The sequence below is a fragment of the Blennius ocellaris genome (genome assembly GCF_963422515.1).
Source record: "Blennius ocellaris genome assembly, chromosome: 15".
NCBI classification, from domain to species: Eukaryota; Metazoa; Chordata; class Actinopteri; order Blenniiformes; family Blenniidae; genus Blennius; species Blennius ocellaris.
This window is the reverse complement of record NC_137664.1, coordinates 13,275,279-13,295,597: the sequence shown is the minus strand read 5'-3', so window position 1 is coordinate 13,295,597 and position 20,319 is coordinate 13,275,279. Positions and strand designations below refer to the sequence as shown.

Sequence of the window (20,319 nt, the reverse complement as noted above, 5' to 3'; positions counted from 1 at the left end):
TTGTGCTTCATAGAGAACAAACACTTCTGTCAATTCTAGTAGGATTTATGGATGGACATGCTGCACAAGATGAAACTCTGCTTTGTTCATGAATTAATTGGATAAATGGATCTGTTAAGGAAAGTAGACACCAATAGCACAATGTAAAGATGTTTTTCATTCAGAAATACCAGCTCCAAGTGCATTCATTTTCAGTATTTGTTCAGGCAGCAAAAACCTGTACTTCAGTTGTAAGCTTTGAGTGCAAGGGGTGTTTTCTCTTGTACCCCTCCCTTGTACAGTTCAATAGAAAAGCTATAAATTATGTAAAATCATGATTTATAATGTATGTGGGATGATGAGGCATTTATAGCAGTAAAAAGTTGACCGTTTGATTCATTTCAGGCCCTTGCATCATGATATCGCTCTATATTAACCTCAGTAAAGAACATCAAGAGGTTAGGGGAAAGTCGTCTGCCTCTGCAAATGGAAACTGTCAAACTGGGCTTGTTTAGTGAGCCTATAAATCACAGAAATATCATGATGTTGAAATTAGGCTTTTCAGGGAGGAAAATTGGAAAGCCTGGTGTAAAACAAAGCCCTTGATGACCATGGTAAGTTTTCTCAAGAAATAATTTTAATAAGACACATTGACCCCAAAACCCATAATTTGCCTCTATTCTACAAATGCGATATTTAGAGTAATTAGTAAGAATTTAAACTCTGTTGGAGAAGGAGGACCAAAAAAATCAAAAGCTGAAAACATCAATACCAATGTGGGAAACTAAGCAGAGAAGACATTCATTATATAGTAGTGAAGGGCTTTTCGATGCTAAAGCAGGCTGTTTAATATATACGCTTTATTTCTATGCTGCGTTTGATGCATCCTATTAGACGGACTAATTTAATTTGCAAGAGGACAAAAATAAAAATCAGCACGGGGTTTGGGTCGCAAATAAGGTTATTTGGAATATTGAAAGGAGGCTTGGTTTGTTTTAAAAAGGTCATCTATTGAAAAAGGGAGGCAGGAATCGGAGGGGACAGCACAAGGACGGGATTAAAATAAATGGTCACCGTCACGGTAGACACTGTGATATTAACACATTACTCACTGAGCTGCTTGACTTTGATGACACATCCGATTTTCTCAAGTCGGGAAAATTGAAAGCCAAAGCGGGGGCTCTCGTTTACAAGCTGTGTTGTGCGATGCAAGATAAAGACTAAAGATGTGTAAGCAGGGTGCCAACATCAAACTGTAGCAGAGTGGTATGCCAAACAGATGGAGCGACACACACACAGACAATGAGATGCCCAATATACATCTCTGATCAACTTTCACTTTGAAGTCATGGTTTTAAATCGAATAGTCTTGTTGTTTGGTTTTTAGCAAGCATCAGTGGGTCAGAGTAGAGATTATAGCCACTAAACTCGTGGTTTAAAATAGGGAGGACAAGCTCTTCCTGGAGGGGGCGGCCGGGAGACAGAAACAGGAAAAGATCTGTTTTCCAATTCACAGTATGATTCATACTGAGGGAAAAGCAATCACTTGTTTTATTAAACATATATATTTTTTTAAGAACTGATTTATACCATTTTATACCAAATTGTATACATGATATCACATTCTCTTGTATTTTGTTGGTTTTGTAATACAGTGCAACACAAAGCAGTTGAACTTGGTCCACAGAAATGACATTTCCCCCCACTCCACTTGTACTTTCATAATAGTCATTGTCTGTATTTCGAGTTTTTTGTGTATGCTTCACGTCTTGTTCTGTTTCAGGTCCATTTCTGTGGCAGCGTTGAAGCGCCATGGCAGGCCTGGTATAAATACTACAATGTTGATAGTTTTATGTGGACAGACGTTAGTTGATGCAGTTTTATGTGTACAAATAGCGCTTTTGTAACTTCAAACATTTCCACCTTCGTGTGGACGTGGCTTCAGTCACAATTTTTACATGAAATCACACTAAATTGGTATTTTCTGTATGTCACAGTCATGTTGCAAGGATGCCACAGAATCGCCCAGTAAACTTGCTGAATAAACTGCTTGATATTCACATAATCGCATTTGCCAGAAATGACAAGTTATTCACCTTTACAGTCATCTTCTAACAAACACACTAAAGCTGTGCACAATTAATCACGATTAGACAATTTTGAGCATATTTAAGCATATTAAAAATTCACACCTCATGGTTTGGATGAGCATGTTCAAAAACCTTAAACTAGCACGAGACAGGCTCTGCTGTATTATTGGTCGATGGATCTTAACGGCTGTTAATAATATCCTAATGTCAGAAACATTAGGAAGTCTGGCATTCAAGCAATAATTACTACTTGCCATGAGGGAGGGGAATGGCAGCTGGTAATGGTAATTTTGTACAGTGAAGTCCTGTACAAAATAGGGGGAAAGAAATTCTAGTTTGCATAGCATGAACACGAGATTTTCTTTACCTGCTGTCAACATATAAAATCCTTTTATGATTGGGAAATAAACAGCTTACAATGCTGCAACATGCCGAGTTAAAAACAAGCGTGTCTTTATTGTAGTAGTATCTTTCCTGGCAAGGTGCTCGTTGCTGCTTGTAAAACGTATGAAGGACTGAACGCGACAGTCGTTACATACACGGAGGCAGATCTGCAGACAGCAGCTCCTACACCTGTTACGTCTTGTGTGCTGTCTGTGTGAACATCTTTGTTCTGTGCTGCGTTGATACATCAATTAAATCACTTCTTAGTACCAGGATCCAGACAGCCATATTCAACCTGTACAACAAATCGGTTGCGCTCAAAAAATGCAAATGTGCAATCAAAACTATTAAGGGAAAAGCAAAGCTTGTAGGCACTTGCCATATTTCCATACACTACGTCGATTAAGGAAGTTTTATGTGAATAATGACTTTGCACCAGATGGCATCACAGCATGAAGAAATGCTCTCGTTGAAAATAACAGGGAAAGACAAAACAAAACCAAACATGTACCGTATTTTCTGCCCTATAAGGCGCACCGGGTTATAAGGCGCACCTACATTGATTGACATAATTTACAACTTCATTCCTATATAAGGCGCACCGCCCTATAAGGCGCATGGAACAGACCAGTGGTCAGCAACATTTATAGCTCAAAGCCATTAAGTTACATTTTCCATTGCTTCTAACACCCAGAGAGGTGCACATGCCTTATTTTGATAGTCCTACCTGCAGCCTATGCCAGTACCACACTACACACAAAACCTTCTTCACTACTGGTTGACAACTTACAACTACCGGTAATAATAATAATAATAATAAACCAAACTACATGAACTAAGCAACAAAAACACAACACAACACAATTATTACCGACACCACAAACCAAATATAACCCCCAATAATTGCATTTAAAACACCACAAACAGCTGCAATGAATTATGGGAGTTTCTATCAGCTGCACTGAGGAGCTCAGGTTGAATTTGTCGCTGCAAGGCATGATGTCCCATCATGCCTTGCAGCGACAAATTCATGTTTTGTGTTGTTGGAGGTTATTGTGGCTCGTTGTTGGGCTTGGTGTTGATTGTGTTTATGCTGTGTTTTTGTTCCCCAGTTTAGGGAGTAATTATTTCATCTAGTTTATTTTGGTTTGTTAGAACGTTGGTGTGCAACCATGAGTGATTAAGGTGTTGTGCGGAGTCTGGTCCGCACTGAAGATCCGGTTGCAAAGTAAGAGTTGTCCAAATAAAAGCTTCTAGTTGTTCAGCTGTCAAATAGCAGCCTGGAGTAGAACAATTGTCCATATATAAGGCGCACCGGGCTATAAGGCGCACTGGCAGCTTTTAAGAAAATTTGAGGTATTTAGGTGCGCCTTATAGGGCGGAAAATACGGTACTATTACAGAGAGTCATCACTTGGGTCACTTTTATAAGGTGGTACTAAATAATAAAAAAAAAAAAACAACGCCAAGAAACAAAACCAAAATTAAAAACTGAAACATGTTATGTACATGTTGCTGTTCCCTGTTTTCATGCTCCGTCCCCTGTGAGATTTTGGTGTTGGAGTTTTTGTGGCTTTTTTTGTTAAATCCACAACCTCGGAAATCTGATTGGATTATTGCTATTCAGTTGCACTTTGTTGTCAAGTCACACAAAATCCCTGATGTTATTCAAGTGGATCAAAACAGGATGAATAAGCACATGGTACAAAACACTTTAGAATTAAGGTGAGGTTTGATGTGAATCCTGAATAAAATGTACACCTGGCCTTGTACTCTGAATTTTTCAACAATACGAACTGTTTGAGTTCCTCCCATTTAAAAATGTAATTTTGATTCAGCAAATGTGTAACCTTTCACACTTCCTCATCATGTTTTATATGGGAGGAATGGCGGTTAACAACATCCTGAGTGGGTCTTTACTCAGCTTCAGGTTTTCAAAGTAACTCCTAAAATTATAATTGGTCAAATTCTGTCTTGAAGAGGTCACATCTACCTTTCAAGTAGTTGCGAAGTGCACAGTTCCACTAAGAAATTGGTCACAGAAAAACCTTTTATTCTTGAGAATGTTAAACTAGTTTTAAAGCCACAAGGAAGCTGTGCCTCTGTGATATTCTGGTACCTCTGTTTTTTATTTAATGTGTCCATTTGTCAAAGCTTGTAAAAGTGTGACTCTTGAGAGGGACTATAATGGGAATGTTTAAAAGTTTAAAACCTCTCTGGTTTGAACTTGGAAATCATGGATTAATTAATATCGCTGCCAGTGAGCCTCATCTAATAATTTTGAAGAAATATAACAGTGCATTATATTTGAATCACCGTTTGCATTTGCATTCAGATCATGTCTTGTTTCATTCCCTTGATGAGCAGATGCAACCAATGCAACATTAGATGAAACACATTACACGAGACAAAGAACAAGACGTCTATTTAACGCTGAGCAGACCCACATCCTCGTCTCTATGTGGGTCCGTGAGCTGGTAAGGTCTACGTCGATCTCGGAACACAATACTGTTGTGGTGCCGAGGCAGTGAAAACCGCTTCAAGTCTATAGAAGAATATGGTCAGCTGCAGCAACAAGAACTTGTGTTGAATAACCAGCAGTCAAAACGCTATAAGCAAAGGGTTGTTCAAGAGTGAAAAGATACATTTTTGCATTCAAAATTCTCTCAGTAAATTACATGCTTAATGTTGCAGCATCAGCAGAAGGGCTTTATACAATCGAAAAAAGAAAATCAGGCGAGTTCTGCGCTTAAACAAAAGCAAAAGTGCCACGCCAAAACAATAACTGGTTTAGATGGCGGTGCACAGATGAAAGAAAATCCACACACACGATCGCACCACTGGAGTTTGTGCTCGGATTTATGATTTTGTTACGACAATGTTAAAGTGAAACTGGAACAATAACAACATCTTCACACAGAGTGCAAAGTTTTCCAAACTCTCGTCTCTCCGTCTCTGTTAAGCAACTTTTCTGAAACTCACAAGCACATGACGGTGATCGAAAATAACTGGAGGAATCAAGAGTGCTAAATGTGATTGAATTGTACAGCACTTCTCCAACAAATGTACGATACTGGATCATATCTGGAGACTTTTTCCCCCCTCTCATAAGTTACATAATGAGAGGGAATATTACATAATGTTACATAAACACAGTTACAACTAGTGGTGTCATATGCAAACAGGCGTTTCTGTGTTTTATCAACGTTGTGTTCTGAATGCAAAACTTTTCTAAAACCAAAAACAATGATGTTGTCAGTCGATTGTTATCATGCGAGAGAGAAAGACCACTTACGGTCAGTGGAGTATTGAGGCTGCGCACTCGCTGCAGCTTCCTCTGGTTTGGTTGTCACTGCTGCCGTGCCATTTCTTTCCTGTTGGGCTTTTCGTACCAGAGCTGCCAGCGGATGGTCTGGGTCCATTACTTTCAAAGGCTGAGAAAGGGACAAGGCCAGTCATGGTGACGATAATATTTCATATAATCATGTTATTATCATGGTTCCATTTAAACATTTTAGCCAAATCCCACGTGTTCTACACCAGTGACTTAAACCACAGTTCCCAGACACCCTTGATCAGGGAACCACCCTCGACCTCAACCTCTACAACCCAGTTGTCTCTAATGTGGCCATGGAGGGTCCTGGACCTCAAGATGTAAAATTAGGGCATGCAAGTGTTTGTTCTGTACTAATCAATTCTGCATTTATGAAGTGAATCCTGCACATGTTTGAGTCATGCCACAACTAATACAGCCTACTGTTTATGAGTAAGCTGTCCTTCAACCAAAACATGTTCCTGGAAGATACTTTTAATTTCTTCAAAATGATAGAGTAAGTCATCACATCTAAAACCTTTAGGGGATCTTCGTGATTTTGAAGAAAATAAATTCGCAAATTGAGCCAGAAAAAAAAAGAAAGAAAGTGTAATGTTTTATAAATTGCACACACCAATGGTAAGAATCTCACAATTCAATTCGATGTCATTACCTTCACCAGCTCCTCCAGACGAGAACACTTTTTAGGGGCAAAGAGGCTTGGATGGAGGTAGCTACCATCACCATCTTCATCCGAATCCGAGTGAGAATCTGCAACAAAGGAGCAGAAAATGTAAAAAAAAATGTATGTATGAAAAACATGTTTGAGGTAATAAATAATTCATATCGGGCCTTTGGTCCACAATTGTGTGTTTGATGACTTATGTATCAGCGCTCTGATATGTATGCATGCCACTTATTCACACACACATTCTGCATATTAAATTCTTCCGTGTTTGTTGCGGACTGCAGTGGATTGGGAGAGCTCGTTTCTTCAACTCACCCTGTGACTCGTCCTGCTTGCTGGTGGAGGTGAGGTTGTATCGACCTTCCTTCATGGTTCGCAGGATGTGCTTGTAATACGGGTTCAGGTAATGGTCAAAGCGGAGAAAGTCAAACTGGGAGTTACCGGACTGCTTGGCTTTCAGTACAATCTCAAACTGAGCCCCTTGCTGACACACAAAGTTCGCCGTCCTCTCAATGATGTTGTGGGTCTTGATGGTAGCCGGCTACAAAGGAAAAAAACATGGCACATTTCTTAAGTACACATCTGAAACATCCCAAAAAAAATAATAATTACACGGCTGAAAATTTTACATAACTCTTGTAGATCCCAGAAACAGTAATATCCATCTATCAATCAATAGTTTTTACTGAGTGGCTTTAAAATTCCAGTGTGAAATCTATGAAAAGGAGTCGATGCTCAGTGTGTCTGAAACGTTTTCCAGGCGCTCTCATGCTCATTGCGATGACATTAATTCTGAAGGTACGGATGAGGTGGAAATCAGCAGAACAAGAAATGGTCCATTATTCATTCATTATTGGTCGCCTTGTGTGCTTGCAATGATTAATCACTGTCATTACTAAAAGAGTACAAGAGAAATGCAGCAATCTCTGAAAGAACACACATATCTCATCAGGAAGAAAGTCATAATAAATAGCAGCTTTCAAAACAGTGGCCAAGAAGATGCCCATGCCCCTGCGCCCACGGACCATTATTGTGTTTTAATCTGCCAAGGACTTTCCGACTTACAAGGACCCTTCTCACTTCCATTTAAGAACTTGGCCATTATGGGAAAAGGGTGCGTTTTATGTTCAAGTGATCTACATGTGGTAAACATCATCACTTAATATCAATAAAAGAGCAAAAATGTCGACCATAATACACATATAAAGCATGTCAGGACCTTGAAAGTGTTGCATACCATTCACAGCTATGTCTTAGGCCATTTAGATACTGAAGTATGCGTAATCCGTGCTTTGATTCGAGAGATTCAATTTGGTTTGAAAGTATCACTTCACTGTCTTTCGCACAAAAACGTAGTCAAAGGGGGCCTATATAATATGCTAGTCATGCGTCTGTTGTACATTGTGTGGTGTGGAGTCACTTTTGCCCTAAGATTGTCCTTTGACAAGTTTTCTTGGCATGGTTGTTGTAATGTTCCAGATTTGGCCAAATTAAAATCTTTTGACATTAAGTTTAAAAATATCAGTGGTCACAATGGTTTATCAAACACTCACATCTTACTTATTTCTTTAACAATTTGATGAATGAACAATGGACTGGGAAAAAAAAAAAAAAACCTGTGACAATGAAAATAGGATAACTCCAATCCGGAGCGCAGGAATTAAGATTTCATCCCCAGTGAAACTCAAAATTGCAAACTTCATACTTGATTTACTCCCTTGATAGCAACATTGCGTAATGAGAAAAACACACTTCAACATATTCACAAAGAATTACTTTGCAAACGTACAGCAAGGAAAACACAATGAATAATAGATGGACATTATATATTGGAGCAACGACGTGCTGTATATGTATGCACATATAAGAGTGTTCTGCTTGTTGTCTACAGAGAACAGTAGATACTGAATATGCACACAGTCCAGCGCTGTCTGAAAGCTCACCCCTTCTTGTCATACATAACAAAGTGGCAGCTGGAGGGAGTCGTCGGGGCCTTGGTTACTGACACCAGATAGAACAAAGCAGCAGCCATTTACATTATTTAGTCAAATGTTGCCACTGCAGTTTTCATTGGGTGGCATGTCGTTGTCTATTTTATAAGAATATACACATTTTATGAGATTCATTAATTCTTATTATACACTTTAAGGGTGCTTCTTCAGTCAAGATTCTGCTCACAACTTTTGCGTGTACAGTCAGACTTATAGCTAATTAGGACTTTTTTTTTTTTTTTTAAGGTGGATGTCATTGCATTTTAATTAGCAGTAGCATACAAATATATAATCTTCTTTGTTGTTTTTGTTTGCGACAAAGTTTGTGTGCCGTTATTCCCCCAACTGGATTCAAACTGATTCCAGGGGATGTAAATTAATGGGGTTATACAACACATGGAGCATACATACTGTATATATATATAAACAAACAAAAAAACATACTCGCTGTATAGATGAGCACCGTACACTTGGGGTATCAACAACAGTAAGGTAGCAGAATATCTACCACTCACCAGCTCCACATCGGGAGGGATGGTCAGCCCTGCGGGAGCCACAAACGGTTCCTCGCTCTCTTCAGGCTCCGTCTCCTCTGTGCATGTGAGGAAGCAACAAAAGCAGTTTTCATTAACTGACGGAAATCAAGTTTTATAGAAAGCACCTGTTTGTTTTTCCAACCGTTTGTGCATCTTCTTTTCAATTTGAAATACAAATTCAGTAGCTTGAACACGTGCTTGCCATTATTTATGCAAAAAGAATCGAGCCAGCCTTTAGCTTTGTTCCAGCATGTTTATGTTTGAAGGTACGCAGTTGTTTACTTTAATGAAATGGCAGTTTGCAGAGCAATTCCTTTGTCCTTTCTGGCGCATCCTGACGCACATAACAATACCGACATACAACAAACCCCATGTGAAAAGCGGCTAAGAACGGTAGCAGGCTAATGGATGTGATGCATGAATAGATGAGAGCACATTTCTTGGTCCGGTGGGTGAAAAGTTCCAGCCTGAAGAAATGCCGGATGGATAATAGCACAGCTGTATCCAAATATACGCAAGACAGAATTTACATAACACCAAAGCAATTCAAGGTCTTTGGACTTCATCTCAATGCTAAACAAGAAGCCATGAACACAGAGCAAAGCCAATAAGATCAATCTTTGTCTTACATTCAAACAATGCACAATTATCAATAGCATTGGATAAATAAACTTTGTAGATTTGTAAGTCTATTTATTAAGTCATTAATCTGCGTAAGTTGTAAAAAATATCTACTTTGTGTTTTTGGTCATTTTGGTTGTTTGAGCCGCTTCACTATTTTTTTTTAGGCATTGCAGCTACTTTTAACTATGCAACTATTTCAAAATAACATTTTTGTTTGTTTCTTGGCAGCAAAAGCAAACTAATCTGTCCAGCTTCCCCATCTAATTAAACTATTTCAATCGGAAATAATTATTTATTTGAACGTATTCATCTTGTTGTGGTTGGAAACTCAACATTCATCACCTGCAATAAAAAGCGCTTCTTGTAACAGGGTGCAAAGTGGAAGACTGTATCTTTTTACAATAATGAACTATTCTCTTATTCAAGCGTCCCAGTAGTCAACTAAAACTGTGAGATAATAAGTCACTTTGAAAGATAAACTGACGTCACCAAAATGAAAGACAAAGATATTTATTCATACATATATTGGTGAAAGCCACAGGGAGCCACTACAGAAGAACCGCATGTGGTGAAAGCATCATGGGATGCAGACCCCCGAGCAGAATAACAATGTGTGTACAGGTGAAAATCTTGTTAATTCTGTGATTTTATTTTGTAGTGTAGAAAATGTACACAGTGATTAAAATTCCTTTAATTTTCCACATTCGACATTGAAGGAAAGAATAAATATAGATGTCCCTTGTTGTGAGGTTCACTTAAATATCGGCTTTTGTCTCGGCCTTATAGCCAGACAGAGTGTTCACGTCATCTTATATCACATAGGAGCCTGCTAAAAGAGCTTTTAACAACCAATGATGTAATACCAGCCAGTAACAATTCTGGAGAGCCTGAATGTAATAAAGCCCATAATGTTATCGCTTGTCAATAATGTTATGAAGTTGTAAAAGATTTGTTACAACCATGATTGACAGTGTTGTAGAGTTTGTATCCTCAATGAATGAACATTAAAATTGTTTTTGATAAGCAAAGTGCACAAAACCTGCAAAAAAATAACTATTTTTATTTCAATGAAAAGCAGCCATATTTATATATTATTACATCATTGGCTGGAGTTACGACATACTGAAAGGATTTCTTTTTTATGTTACTTCAATCACGTAATAATGTATTACAATTTTGCCAAAATTTAGTTACAATAATTGATCAAATATCTTTTTATACTATTGTCAATTACATTTTTTTAAAAGCCAAAATCATCATATTATTTGTTGTTACAGAGCTGCAATTGTAAGGCATTTTCTCAATCATCACACCAATTACATAACTGCATTATTTCAACTTTTAATTGGAACATGCTGCTTAGTGGGATGAAATTTAGGAACCTTGCTGGTGGTGAGACATTTTAACAAGATTGATTTTTCAACACAATTCTAAAATATTGAAACGCTACAGTGTGGACAACCTTCACTCAGAAGCTTGATATGCATGAAAAGTCAGACCGTGTGTTTACAGTCTGGTGGATTGGTGTGAGGAAAGTGGACGACTTAAGAAACACTCAACAAAAAGACAACATATATTCAGTCAAAGACATGAAATTCACTGGAGTGAAAACACTGGTGTGCAAGTCTTAAGCAAGTCAAACAATGAAATGTGTTCATCCTGTTTTGACGTAAAAAAGACATAAGAAAATGACACTGCAATTAACCTTTTGGCTTGTTTGGTTTTTATTCTGAAGAGGAAATAACAGTGTTGATGTTTTCTGACTGGTATTCTGATCATGTGTGTCTGTATCCGTCAGCCCAAACGTGGCCTTTTTGACAGCATTGAATTTGCATTTCTGTGGGGGAGGATTTTCTTGAACTTTTTTTTTTAGACCACATTTGCATTTATGATAATGTCAAAGACTTTAAAGAAAGAGTTTTGCTGGAAGTAGATCAAATGGCCAATGAGACACACGACCCTCACTGGCATACTCCCCAAAGGCCGGTTGTACTGTCATCGGGAGCTTCGGCAGACATATTAATACCATGAACTCAACTCTATGAAGTCCCCACAGAGACAGAGCGGCGTCTTGTCTGTGCAGCTGTCAGGTCACAAGTGCTTCCAGCAATCTCTACATCAAATATTTAAAGTTGCAGAAGTGCTTACGTGCGTTGTGAATTTGAGTTTTAAGGCCCGAGAGTGAGCACATTCGTGGAAAGTGTTGAACACAGGTCTGTTTATGGGTACAAAGATCTTTATTACAGTAGGTTTAGTCTGATGAACCACAAGTCTAAACGGGCGTATAGTCATAGACGTAGCACATTGGTTAACAAAGCACCAGACTCCACATTCTCGTGCCTCTTCAATTAAAAAGAGGTATGTACTGCCATTCCAATTTCGCCCCATTTTTCCATAACCAAGAACCCAATAGTCAGGTGATCTGGAGTGATGCAAGTACTCACCGGATTCCTTGTTGGCCTCCTCCTCCTCGGTGGGCTGAGAAGGGTCGTAGTAATCCGCGCTGTACTTGAAAGCCACCGCATTGTAGGTGCCTTCATCCGCCAGAGCCTCACTCAGACGCTTGTACTCCTCCTCTGTGGAAGAAATGAGCAGAGGAAATTTGAACGACATAAACCTGTTAGAAACCGCATCATTATCCCAAATCAGCAGAGTATTCAAGTGAACATGTAAACTACATGATTCTGAGAAGATTCATCAAGTATCTGCAGTTAGCCGATTATGTGAAATCCGATGAACACATCTGGATTTCTCCCCTATGGGTTGAAGTCTACATGCCATGTATAACCTATTCATCTGACTCACTGCTTGCTCTCGCACTTGTGCATGCTCAGGACCAAAAGATGCCAAACACAGTACAGCATCAGAAAGAAAACCCTTCTGGAGTGTAGAATCAATAAATAAACCACAGACATAGCAATGTTTAAGAAGACAAGATGTTTTGTAATCAACAGAGAGTTTGCTATATGAAATTGTGACTTAAAACATCCGATGACTGACTGAAAATTCTAAAATGGGAGTTTTCAATTGCAACGAAGTGATGACTGCAATTATCTGCTCAACCCTGTAATTATCGGGCTCAAGCGTTCGTTCCAATTTGAAGCTGAATGAACAAAATCATGACAGTAGAAAAAGCACAATAATACATAGACGCTCTCGTATGTCATGGTGCCTGATGTACACTCTAAGACCATATGTGTGTATATTTTCAAACAGTTTGCTCTGATTCAAACCACTGGATGCGACAGTAAACCTGATGTGGTTAACAAATGACTAAAAATAAACGCATAAAAGCGCATCGTGAAAAGGGTAAAATGTCACTCCCTTCACAGCTTAAAAGTGTCAGAAGCAACCGCAAGAAAGCAGGGATCAGAGACGTACAAGTTCAAATATTAAGAAAGCAATGCATCACACAGGCAGTCAAGGTTGAACCTTTGCTCAATCCAGCTGGAAAGCTTCTTTTTTTTTTTTTTTTTCCAAAACCTGGCTACACTCGCCATTTAGCTCCAACTTGGAGAGTAAAACTTGCTATTGGGTCAGATTGCATTCACAGCACAAACACACCTCTCCAGAATGTGTTTGTTAGTGAGACCGATCCCTGGGGTCTCTCTGCAGCTACTTTTTGTTTCATCCGATATAGATAGTATTTCAAAAAGGCAAGCTTATGTTTGGAGCGTACAGCACAACGATGGCTTTGATATTTTTGGATACCTGACAAAACGGCTCCCTTGAATACATGTATTTATACTTTAAAAGGATTTTTTTTCCAATTATGAACAAACCCATGGTCTTTGATCAGTGTTAATGTGGTCGAAATTAGAACAAAGCCCTAATGAGAGTCTATATAATAGCAGGATACCGACAATGGGAATGTTACTGATGCTATGAATACTACAGATTCTATTTGAAATTCAGACAGTGTATATCCACAATGATTACAAAGAGAACAGAAACAAAAGTCAAGTGTTTCCAATGCATTGATGTGTTTCGAGGCCGGTTGTCACAATATCAGCATGGAACGGCACACATCGACTTGCTCATTTATTGTTGTTCTTTTTAGATTAAAATTGGTCAAATCTGATTTTATTGGAGAGCTGCATGCTTCCCATTGATCTGCTTGCTCTCTCTTACGCTGACAAACACAATGACGACAGGACCGACTGTGAAAACTTCTTGGTTTCTATGTACACACTGAATCAATGTCAGTTTTCTGTGTACACTGGAAAATTGCCCATTCACGTTGATACGAGTGGCCCACAGCAGATTACAGCAACTGAACCGGCCTGACGGATGCAGCTTTGCTTACGTCCACAGCCAAAGTGAAGCAACACAATCTATTGTGTGAAGAAGGCTGGAGAAACAGCAAATGAGGAGGTTCCTTCCTATGTTGAACTTCAAGCCTGAAAGTACCTGCTCACAGGCCGACTGCATCATTGCTCACAATGGTGGATGTATGTTTACTATGTGACAAAGCATTTCGAACTATTTTGGTCTCAAAGTCATGACTGACTGAAGGGTTTTGTGGATTTCTGCCTGATATTGAAAGAGTATCTCCTTTGCCAACCTGCCTCTTCACTGAGGAGGTAAAGCAGATAAATGCCAGCGAAGATGTGAACTTTTAAGAGCTTTGTTGGCACTGTGGGGAGATTCAGCATGATGTCTGCTGAATCAGTTATTTCTCTGATGGCTTTGTTTTATCTTCCATAAATATATTTATTTTTGTTTTCTGCCCTTACTTAATTATCCTGCCAGAGCTAACAGGATTCACCATGTGCAATTGTTGTAACGATAACTCCTAGACTGTCTATAATTCCTAGAAAATGGTTACAGATATAAAAAAAACCTAGCAGAGAAACACATAATTGTGCTACTATGCAAGTCATTAGAATGGCTCTGGCCAAATTCCCACGTTGTGGGTGTTCATTCACTGATGAGACTCACCAGCACACCATACATTCAACGCTACATGGACTGCAAATATAATACACTTTTCACTGATTTAGCAGCCCCCAAAGCACTTTGCAATGTTAAGTCTCATTCACCCACTCACACGCCATGGGAAGCGGCTGTCATGCGACAGACTCAGTCCATAAACGGGGAGCAAGTTTATAGCAATCCAAACTTGTCTTGCTCAAGGGCAATTCAACGTGGACAGTTGGAGGGTCTCAAAACTGCAAGGTTCTATTTAGACACAATCCACTCTACTGCCTGCTCTACTGCTCCCAATAATGTCAAAAGCTGAATGTTACACTTGCAATTCAACAGATATAAAATCGGCATCAATCCAGGTTACCTAGTGCTAAAATACTTTTTAATCATTGTTGTAATAAGAACATTTTTACAAATATTATTTGCCCGTCTGGCTGATTATAACCCTATCTTTTGTTAGTTTTATCATATTATATGATAATATAGTAGAGGGGTCTGAAACCTTTATCACCAAAAGAGCCATTTTTGTAACTTTCCACCATATAAAATTGAACTGGAGCTGCAAAACATATCTCACCTTTAAAATGAGGCTGACACGACTCATGTTTAATATACATAGTTTTGGTATATGTGCAAAAACTATATCTTATGTTGCATTTATGAAGTTTCATTTATGATTTAAGATGGTAAGCACTACATTTTCAGCCATTTTGAAGAGAATACAAAGAAAGAACAGCATTTTTGAAACTCTTTTTTTTTTTTACATTTTAGATGTTTTACTGATTTGGCTCTTATTTTAAGCGGTTTTGCAAAGGATTTTAGTAGTTTTTTTCTCATATCTTGTGATTTTAGCCTTGACATTTTACTTACTTTTTTAAAGCTCTTTATAACCAAGAGTTAAGAGTCCTTTTGAAAATGACGGGTGGGTAAATATTATAAAAAATAAGTTGAAATTTGCATTGATGTAAAATTTTGTGAAAGCTTCAGGGAGCCACTACAGAGGGGCTAAAGAGCCACAGGTTGCAGGCCCCTGGTAGAGTATCATCACATTGATGCCAGGCCTCATTTATAGAAGATTCAGCTATTGTAGCATTGTCTCGTAAAACCAGTCCTTCAATTCTAAAAAAAAAGAAAAAAAAAAAGAAAAAGAATGAAAGATGACAAAATATTCTGTCAGATTTTACACTGCAAGTCAAAATGACTGGGCAAGAAAGTCTGGGGCAAGCCCCTTCAGAGGTCTACTATACACAAATAAATAATTCATGTTCATGAATGATTTCTATCACAAGCTTTGCTGCTCAAATTTGACCAAGCTTAACAAATATTGACTCAAATTAACGCAGTTTAGTCTATGTTCTCAACACAATCCTTGTGTCTGAGAATCTTCATTTCTTATATGATCTAAGTAATCATGCAAGGGATTATCTTATTTTGTGCAGCTCCAGAGATAATAAGGAACAGAAGTCCCTACAAAACTTACAATCAGAAAAAAAAAACCCTGAATGTTCTGCCCAGCATGATTAGCTAGTCAACTAATTTCTTTTGAATATTTCTGGATTTTTCTCAATGCTGCTGTGCCAGCTGAAGCAGCAAAAGAGGATCAGGAAAGGATAGCTGCTGCTAATGAAGAGAGAGAGATGTGGGAGAGGAAGAGGCGGAGGGAGAAACGCCGCCAAAAGTCTTCTGCAGGAGAGCCAACTGAAGCAGAAGCAACAGGTGAGAGACACAGAGGCATATTTCTCAGGAAAGAGAAATATGCTATTTGTTATTAGATTCTCACAAAGTACTTGGCAATCAAAATATCTGAGTTTCATATGCATTAGACTATTGACTTAAAAAAGTCTGGACCTTTGCATGTTGGACCCTTGTGACCTGCCCCTTCCCTCTGAAATTCTTGAAGATCTTTAGTCTAATGAATAATAAAAAAAAAAAAAAGTCAAGGGCAACATTCCAACAAAAGCTATCAACACTTCTGCTGCTTTCCCATTGTGCCTTCAGTGGACAGATGGGTAATAGCCTGAGTGAGGTCAGGCCTCCAAATTCAAGGGCAAAGCAGCCTGGAGGATGAACCTTCTGCGAGTGAGAGTGCCTGTGTGACACAAACCATTAGCTGACTCATTCTCTTCTGTCAGTTTGGGCATAGAACACCATATTTCACTTAAAACGGTGGCTTATTAATTCAATTACATTCATTAGGTCTGTCTTTTGCAAGGGTGCTTTGTCATCAACACAGCCAGTTTCATTGTAATTTGCGAGCGCCCTGGATGAGTCGCAATCGATTTCCATAGAGATGGAAGTGCTTGCGTTCAAGAGTCATAGTGGTGCCTTTTTTTTTTTTAAAGACAGAAAGCTGAAAACGCTTTAAAAAGAGGGGTTGGGGGTGTCATTCCACTCTGAGAACTTGCCCAGGGAAATCACATTTTGTAAACAAGCAGAGATTAAAGTGTGCTGCGGATGCAAAAGTTGCCATTTTCCTGTTTATACAGCTCGGCTTGTCGACTGCGGGTGATGACCTGCAGGAGAACTGCAACAACAGGATTGCAGGTCTGGATGCTCACTCAAACACTGACTTAGCTTCTACAAGAGTTGTACTTGTGAAACAGTAAGGCGACTGACATGAGCTCGACAGATGACTTTATAAAAGTCATTAGTATAATGACATCCAAGTGATGAAGTCGATAATGAACGCCAGGTGTCTCATTGCTGCGGTGATAAGCTTTAGCTATGTTTGGTTCTGCAAACTCAGCCATTACACTGCTATCAAGTCTAAAAATCAGCTGCCAAATCAGTACATCACTCACATTAACTTACCCAGTTACTGGTTTGTAAGCAATTTTGATAAAACTACAGAGCAATAACGCATCTAAGACACATCTGTGGAATAATCCTGCTGTTTAATCAGGCTCTTGAAACGCAACACCTGTGAGGTGGATGGATTATCTCGGCAAAGGAGAAGTGCTCACTAACAGATTTAGACACATTTGTGAGTAATATTTGAGAGCTAATGGTCTTTTGTGTACAAAGAAAAAGTCCCAGATCTTTTGAGTTCAGCTCATGAACCAGTTCAGTGCATTTTATGTTATTGAATGTTACAACAGGCTTTGCATTTACCTTGGCGGGCCTCCTCTTCCAGCAGGTCAGTGTGCAGAGCCAGATACCTCTCTTCATCGCAAAGCGCTTCGATCCTGGCTTCTTCCTCCGACAGCTGGTAGGACGTGTTCCATGACCCGCTGTCATACTCTGAAAGGTCATGCAAGTGACCACGCCCATCGTATCTGTTGAATGATAAAAAGGATTAGAGGGAAGGGAGTTTACTAAGCTTTAAACATGACACATGGTCCTACTTACCAAGGTAGTGGGGTGTAAAACCACAATTTACAGCATTAAACTGTTCTACTTCTCTAAGACTGCCACAAGGAAGAATAACTGCATAATACTAGAAAAGACCAATATTGTCTGAAAATATTCATTTAACACATTAATGCTCTAAATATGAGCCTAGCTTTTCTTTTTTTTAATACTACTCTGAATATAGCGTTAAGCTTTTATTCCCTTCCTGGACAAATATTACAAACAAGAACCCTACATCCAAACAAAAGAAAAACAAAATAAAAAAAAAGAAAGACAAACAAAGCAACTCGCCTCTTACCTTACAGGGATCAATTCCCCCCCTGTAACATTCATCATTACTTCTACATCTGCAAAGAAAGTTACATTCACACAAACCCGAGCACATAAATACCTATCCGTAAGAACCCAAATGGACGACATTTTCCAGGGTTCGTCCCTCTACGCCATCGCTCTGTTGCAGTTTCTTCACGGAGACAAAGAAAAGGGGGTGCTGTGGAGGGCATTCGGGGTTTGGAAGGACCCCTTAGCCTACCTTGCTGTGGGAAAAACTGGGTTATGTGATAAAGACACACATACAAAGGCTGTACAAATGAAACATAAGTCGGTGGCAGTGACCGCAGACCAAGGTGATTCAACAGAGTAAGATCAAATGCATTGAGAAGAGCATTGGATGCTTTTTCCAAGGAGACCACAACAAGGTTACTCCCTCACCTGCAGAAACATTGAAGATGAAAGCGACTTTCAGCATTTTCAGTAGTTGAACTGCATATTGGCCCAACTACTGTGTCCTTATGAATCACCTCAACTACAGTGACTTGGTCAGAATTTGCTCTGGTCATGTACATATCTGCAAATATAATAGGTCACACAGTAGTGACACGGGGCTTAATCAGAAGGTAAAATTAGACGTTTCCATTTTGAAGCCAGAGTGTGCATATAATGTATTTTTTCCAGAGGAAATTCCCCTAACATGCCAAGATGCAAAGCTTCGTTTTTTAACAGAAATTCGATTGTCCCATATGCAAATTTAGGAAGTTTCAAATACAACAGCTCAGATACAAAGTGATTTAATCTGTTGCACATATGGCTAATAAACGTAGCTCTCGTCATTTGTATGAGCGCTGCTGCACCGTTGACTGATCGTCTGGGGAGACTGGAAGGCTTTTTTGCATATTAGCATGTTATCGCAGTAACTTCTGATACAATTTACTGTCAGTTCAGGACGTCCAAAGACACATTAGCGTGCAATAAATAAAATGAAAGCATTCGTCGTTATATTTTGGGGTGTCCACGGGCTTCTGCAAGACAAAACTCCCGAGGGTTCGCTATCGGACAGGAGAGATGGTTAGCATAGTGTTTCGGCTCTACGTTTGTTCAACCGACCTATCAATCAGGATGCTCTTGTCCCCCATCCATGGGATAAGATGTTTTCCATGATCGTGGTAAAGAGCCTTTTCGTCGTCCCGAAACAGTTTGCAGGCATAGCCGAACACCAAGAGGTCGGCGTATTTATCACTGTCACTCACATCCTTCTTCACTGGCTTGTGGTCTTTCTTTGCCGCTCCTCGACGATACATTTCCCAGATACTTGGATAAAATCCCGTTAGCTTACAAGACAGACCAACATAGACGGCGTTGAGATGGTAATGTGTTGAGCAAATAGCAGACAGGCGGTCCAAGTGTGAAAATAATCCTCAGCGTTTCGATCCAAAACAAATTTCTACACACAGAGTGCCGCCATGTTGGAAAGAGAGTGAATGTAGCTGCGTGTTCCCTCAACACATTCGCAACGTTGTTAACGTGTTAAAAAAAAATATCGAATCGATATCAAGAAAAGCTAAATAAATCAACATGAATAAGGTTTTCTAATTGTGTTCTTCATAGTTGATTCATCATTTTTAAAGTGACTTGTTTTTCAGTGTGTTAATTTTAGTGTGTGCTGAAAGTGCTGATCTGAAATCGAGCACAGTTCTTTATGTAAACCCCCCCCCCAACCAAAGTGTGGCCGCACGTTGGGTGAATATACACGCGAGTTAAAACCTCAGAAACAAACTATTGAAGAATAACTATGCAAACTATAGTCCTGTGAATAAAAAGATGGATAGATAAATAAATAATATCAGATATCAAGGTAGTGAAGTTAAACATTATGGGGAAAAAAGAAGAATCCTAAAAATGTGTATTATTGCTATGGCTGCAGCTGCATGGTGGAGCAGTGGTTAACAGTCTCACCAGAAGCTGAATGATCAAACACTGGCCGGCGCCTTTCTGTGTGGAGTTTGCATGTTTTCTCTGTGTGTGAGATTAATTGGTGACTCTAAATCTGGCTCTGTGTTCGTCCTCTGATGGACTGACAACCAGTCCATTTTGTATCCTGCCCTCACCAATAAAGTGACCTGAGATTGGCTCAAGCACCACACAACTTTGATTTTGAA

The 20,319-nt window shown here is 39.2% G+C and overlaps 1 protein-coding gene across 6 annotated transcripts in view; it reads right to left on the bottom strand.

Annotated features, from left to right (window-relative positions):
* sfswap (splicing factor SWAP) overlaps positions 1 to 19,616 on the bottom strand; it is a 54,920-nt gene extending 35,304 nt beyond the window's left edge. For 2 of the 6 annotated variants that reach the window (XM_080510607.1, XM_080510608.1), the window contains exons 1-7: positions 19,268 to 19,616; positions 17,645 to 17,808; positions 12,049 to 12,180; positions 8,960 to 9,036; positions 6,769 to 6,994; positions 6,439 to 6,536; positions 5,748 to 5,886 (exon numbers count right to left, since the gene is read on the bottom strand). In XM_080510607.1, the coding sequence (XP_080366733.1) occupies positions 5,748 to 5,886; positions 6,439 to 6,536; positions 6,769 to 6,994; positions 8,960 to 9,036; positions 12,049 to 12,180; positions 17,645 to 17,808; positions 19,268 to 19,461 (1,030 nt within the window). In that variant the 5' untranslated portion in view covers positions 19,462 to 19,616. Of the gene's footprint in view, positions 1 to 5,747; positions 5,887 to 6,438; positions 6,537 to 6,768; positions 6,995 to 8,959; positions 9,037 to 12,048; positions 12,181 to 16,381; positions 16,443 to 17,644; positions 17,809 to 18,275 lie in introns of all 6 variants that reach the window. The other 4 variants (XM_080510610.1, XM_080510609.1, XM_080510611.1 and 1 more) reach the window with 4 other exon arrangements.
* Positions 19,617 to 20,319: the final 703 nt, after the last annotated feature.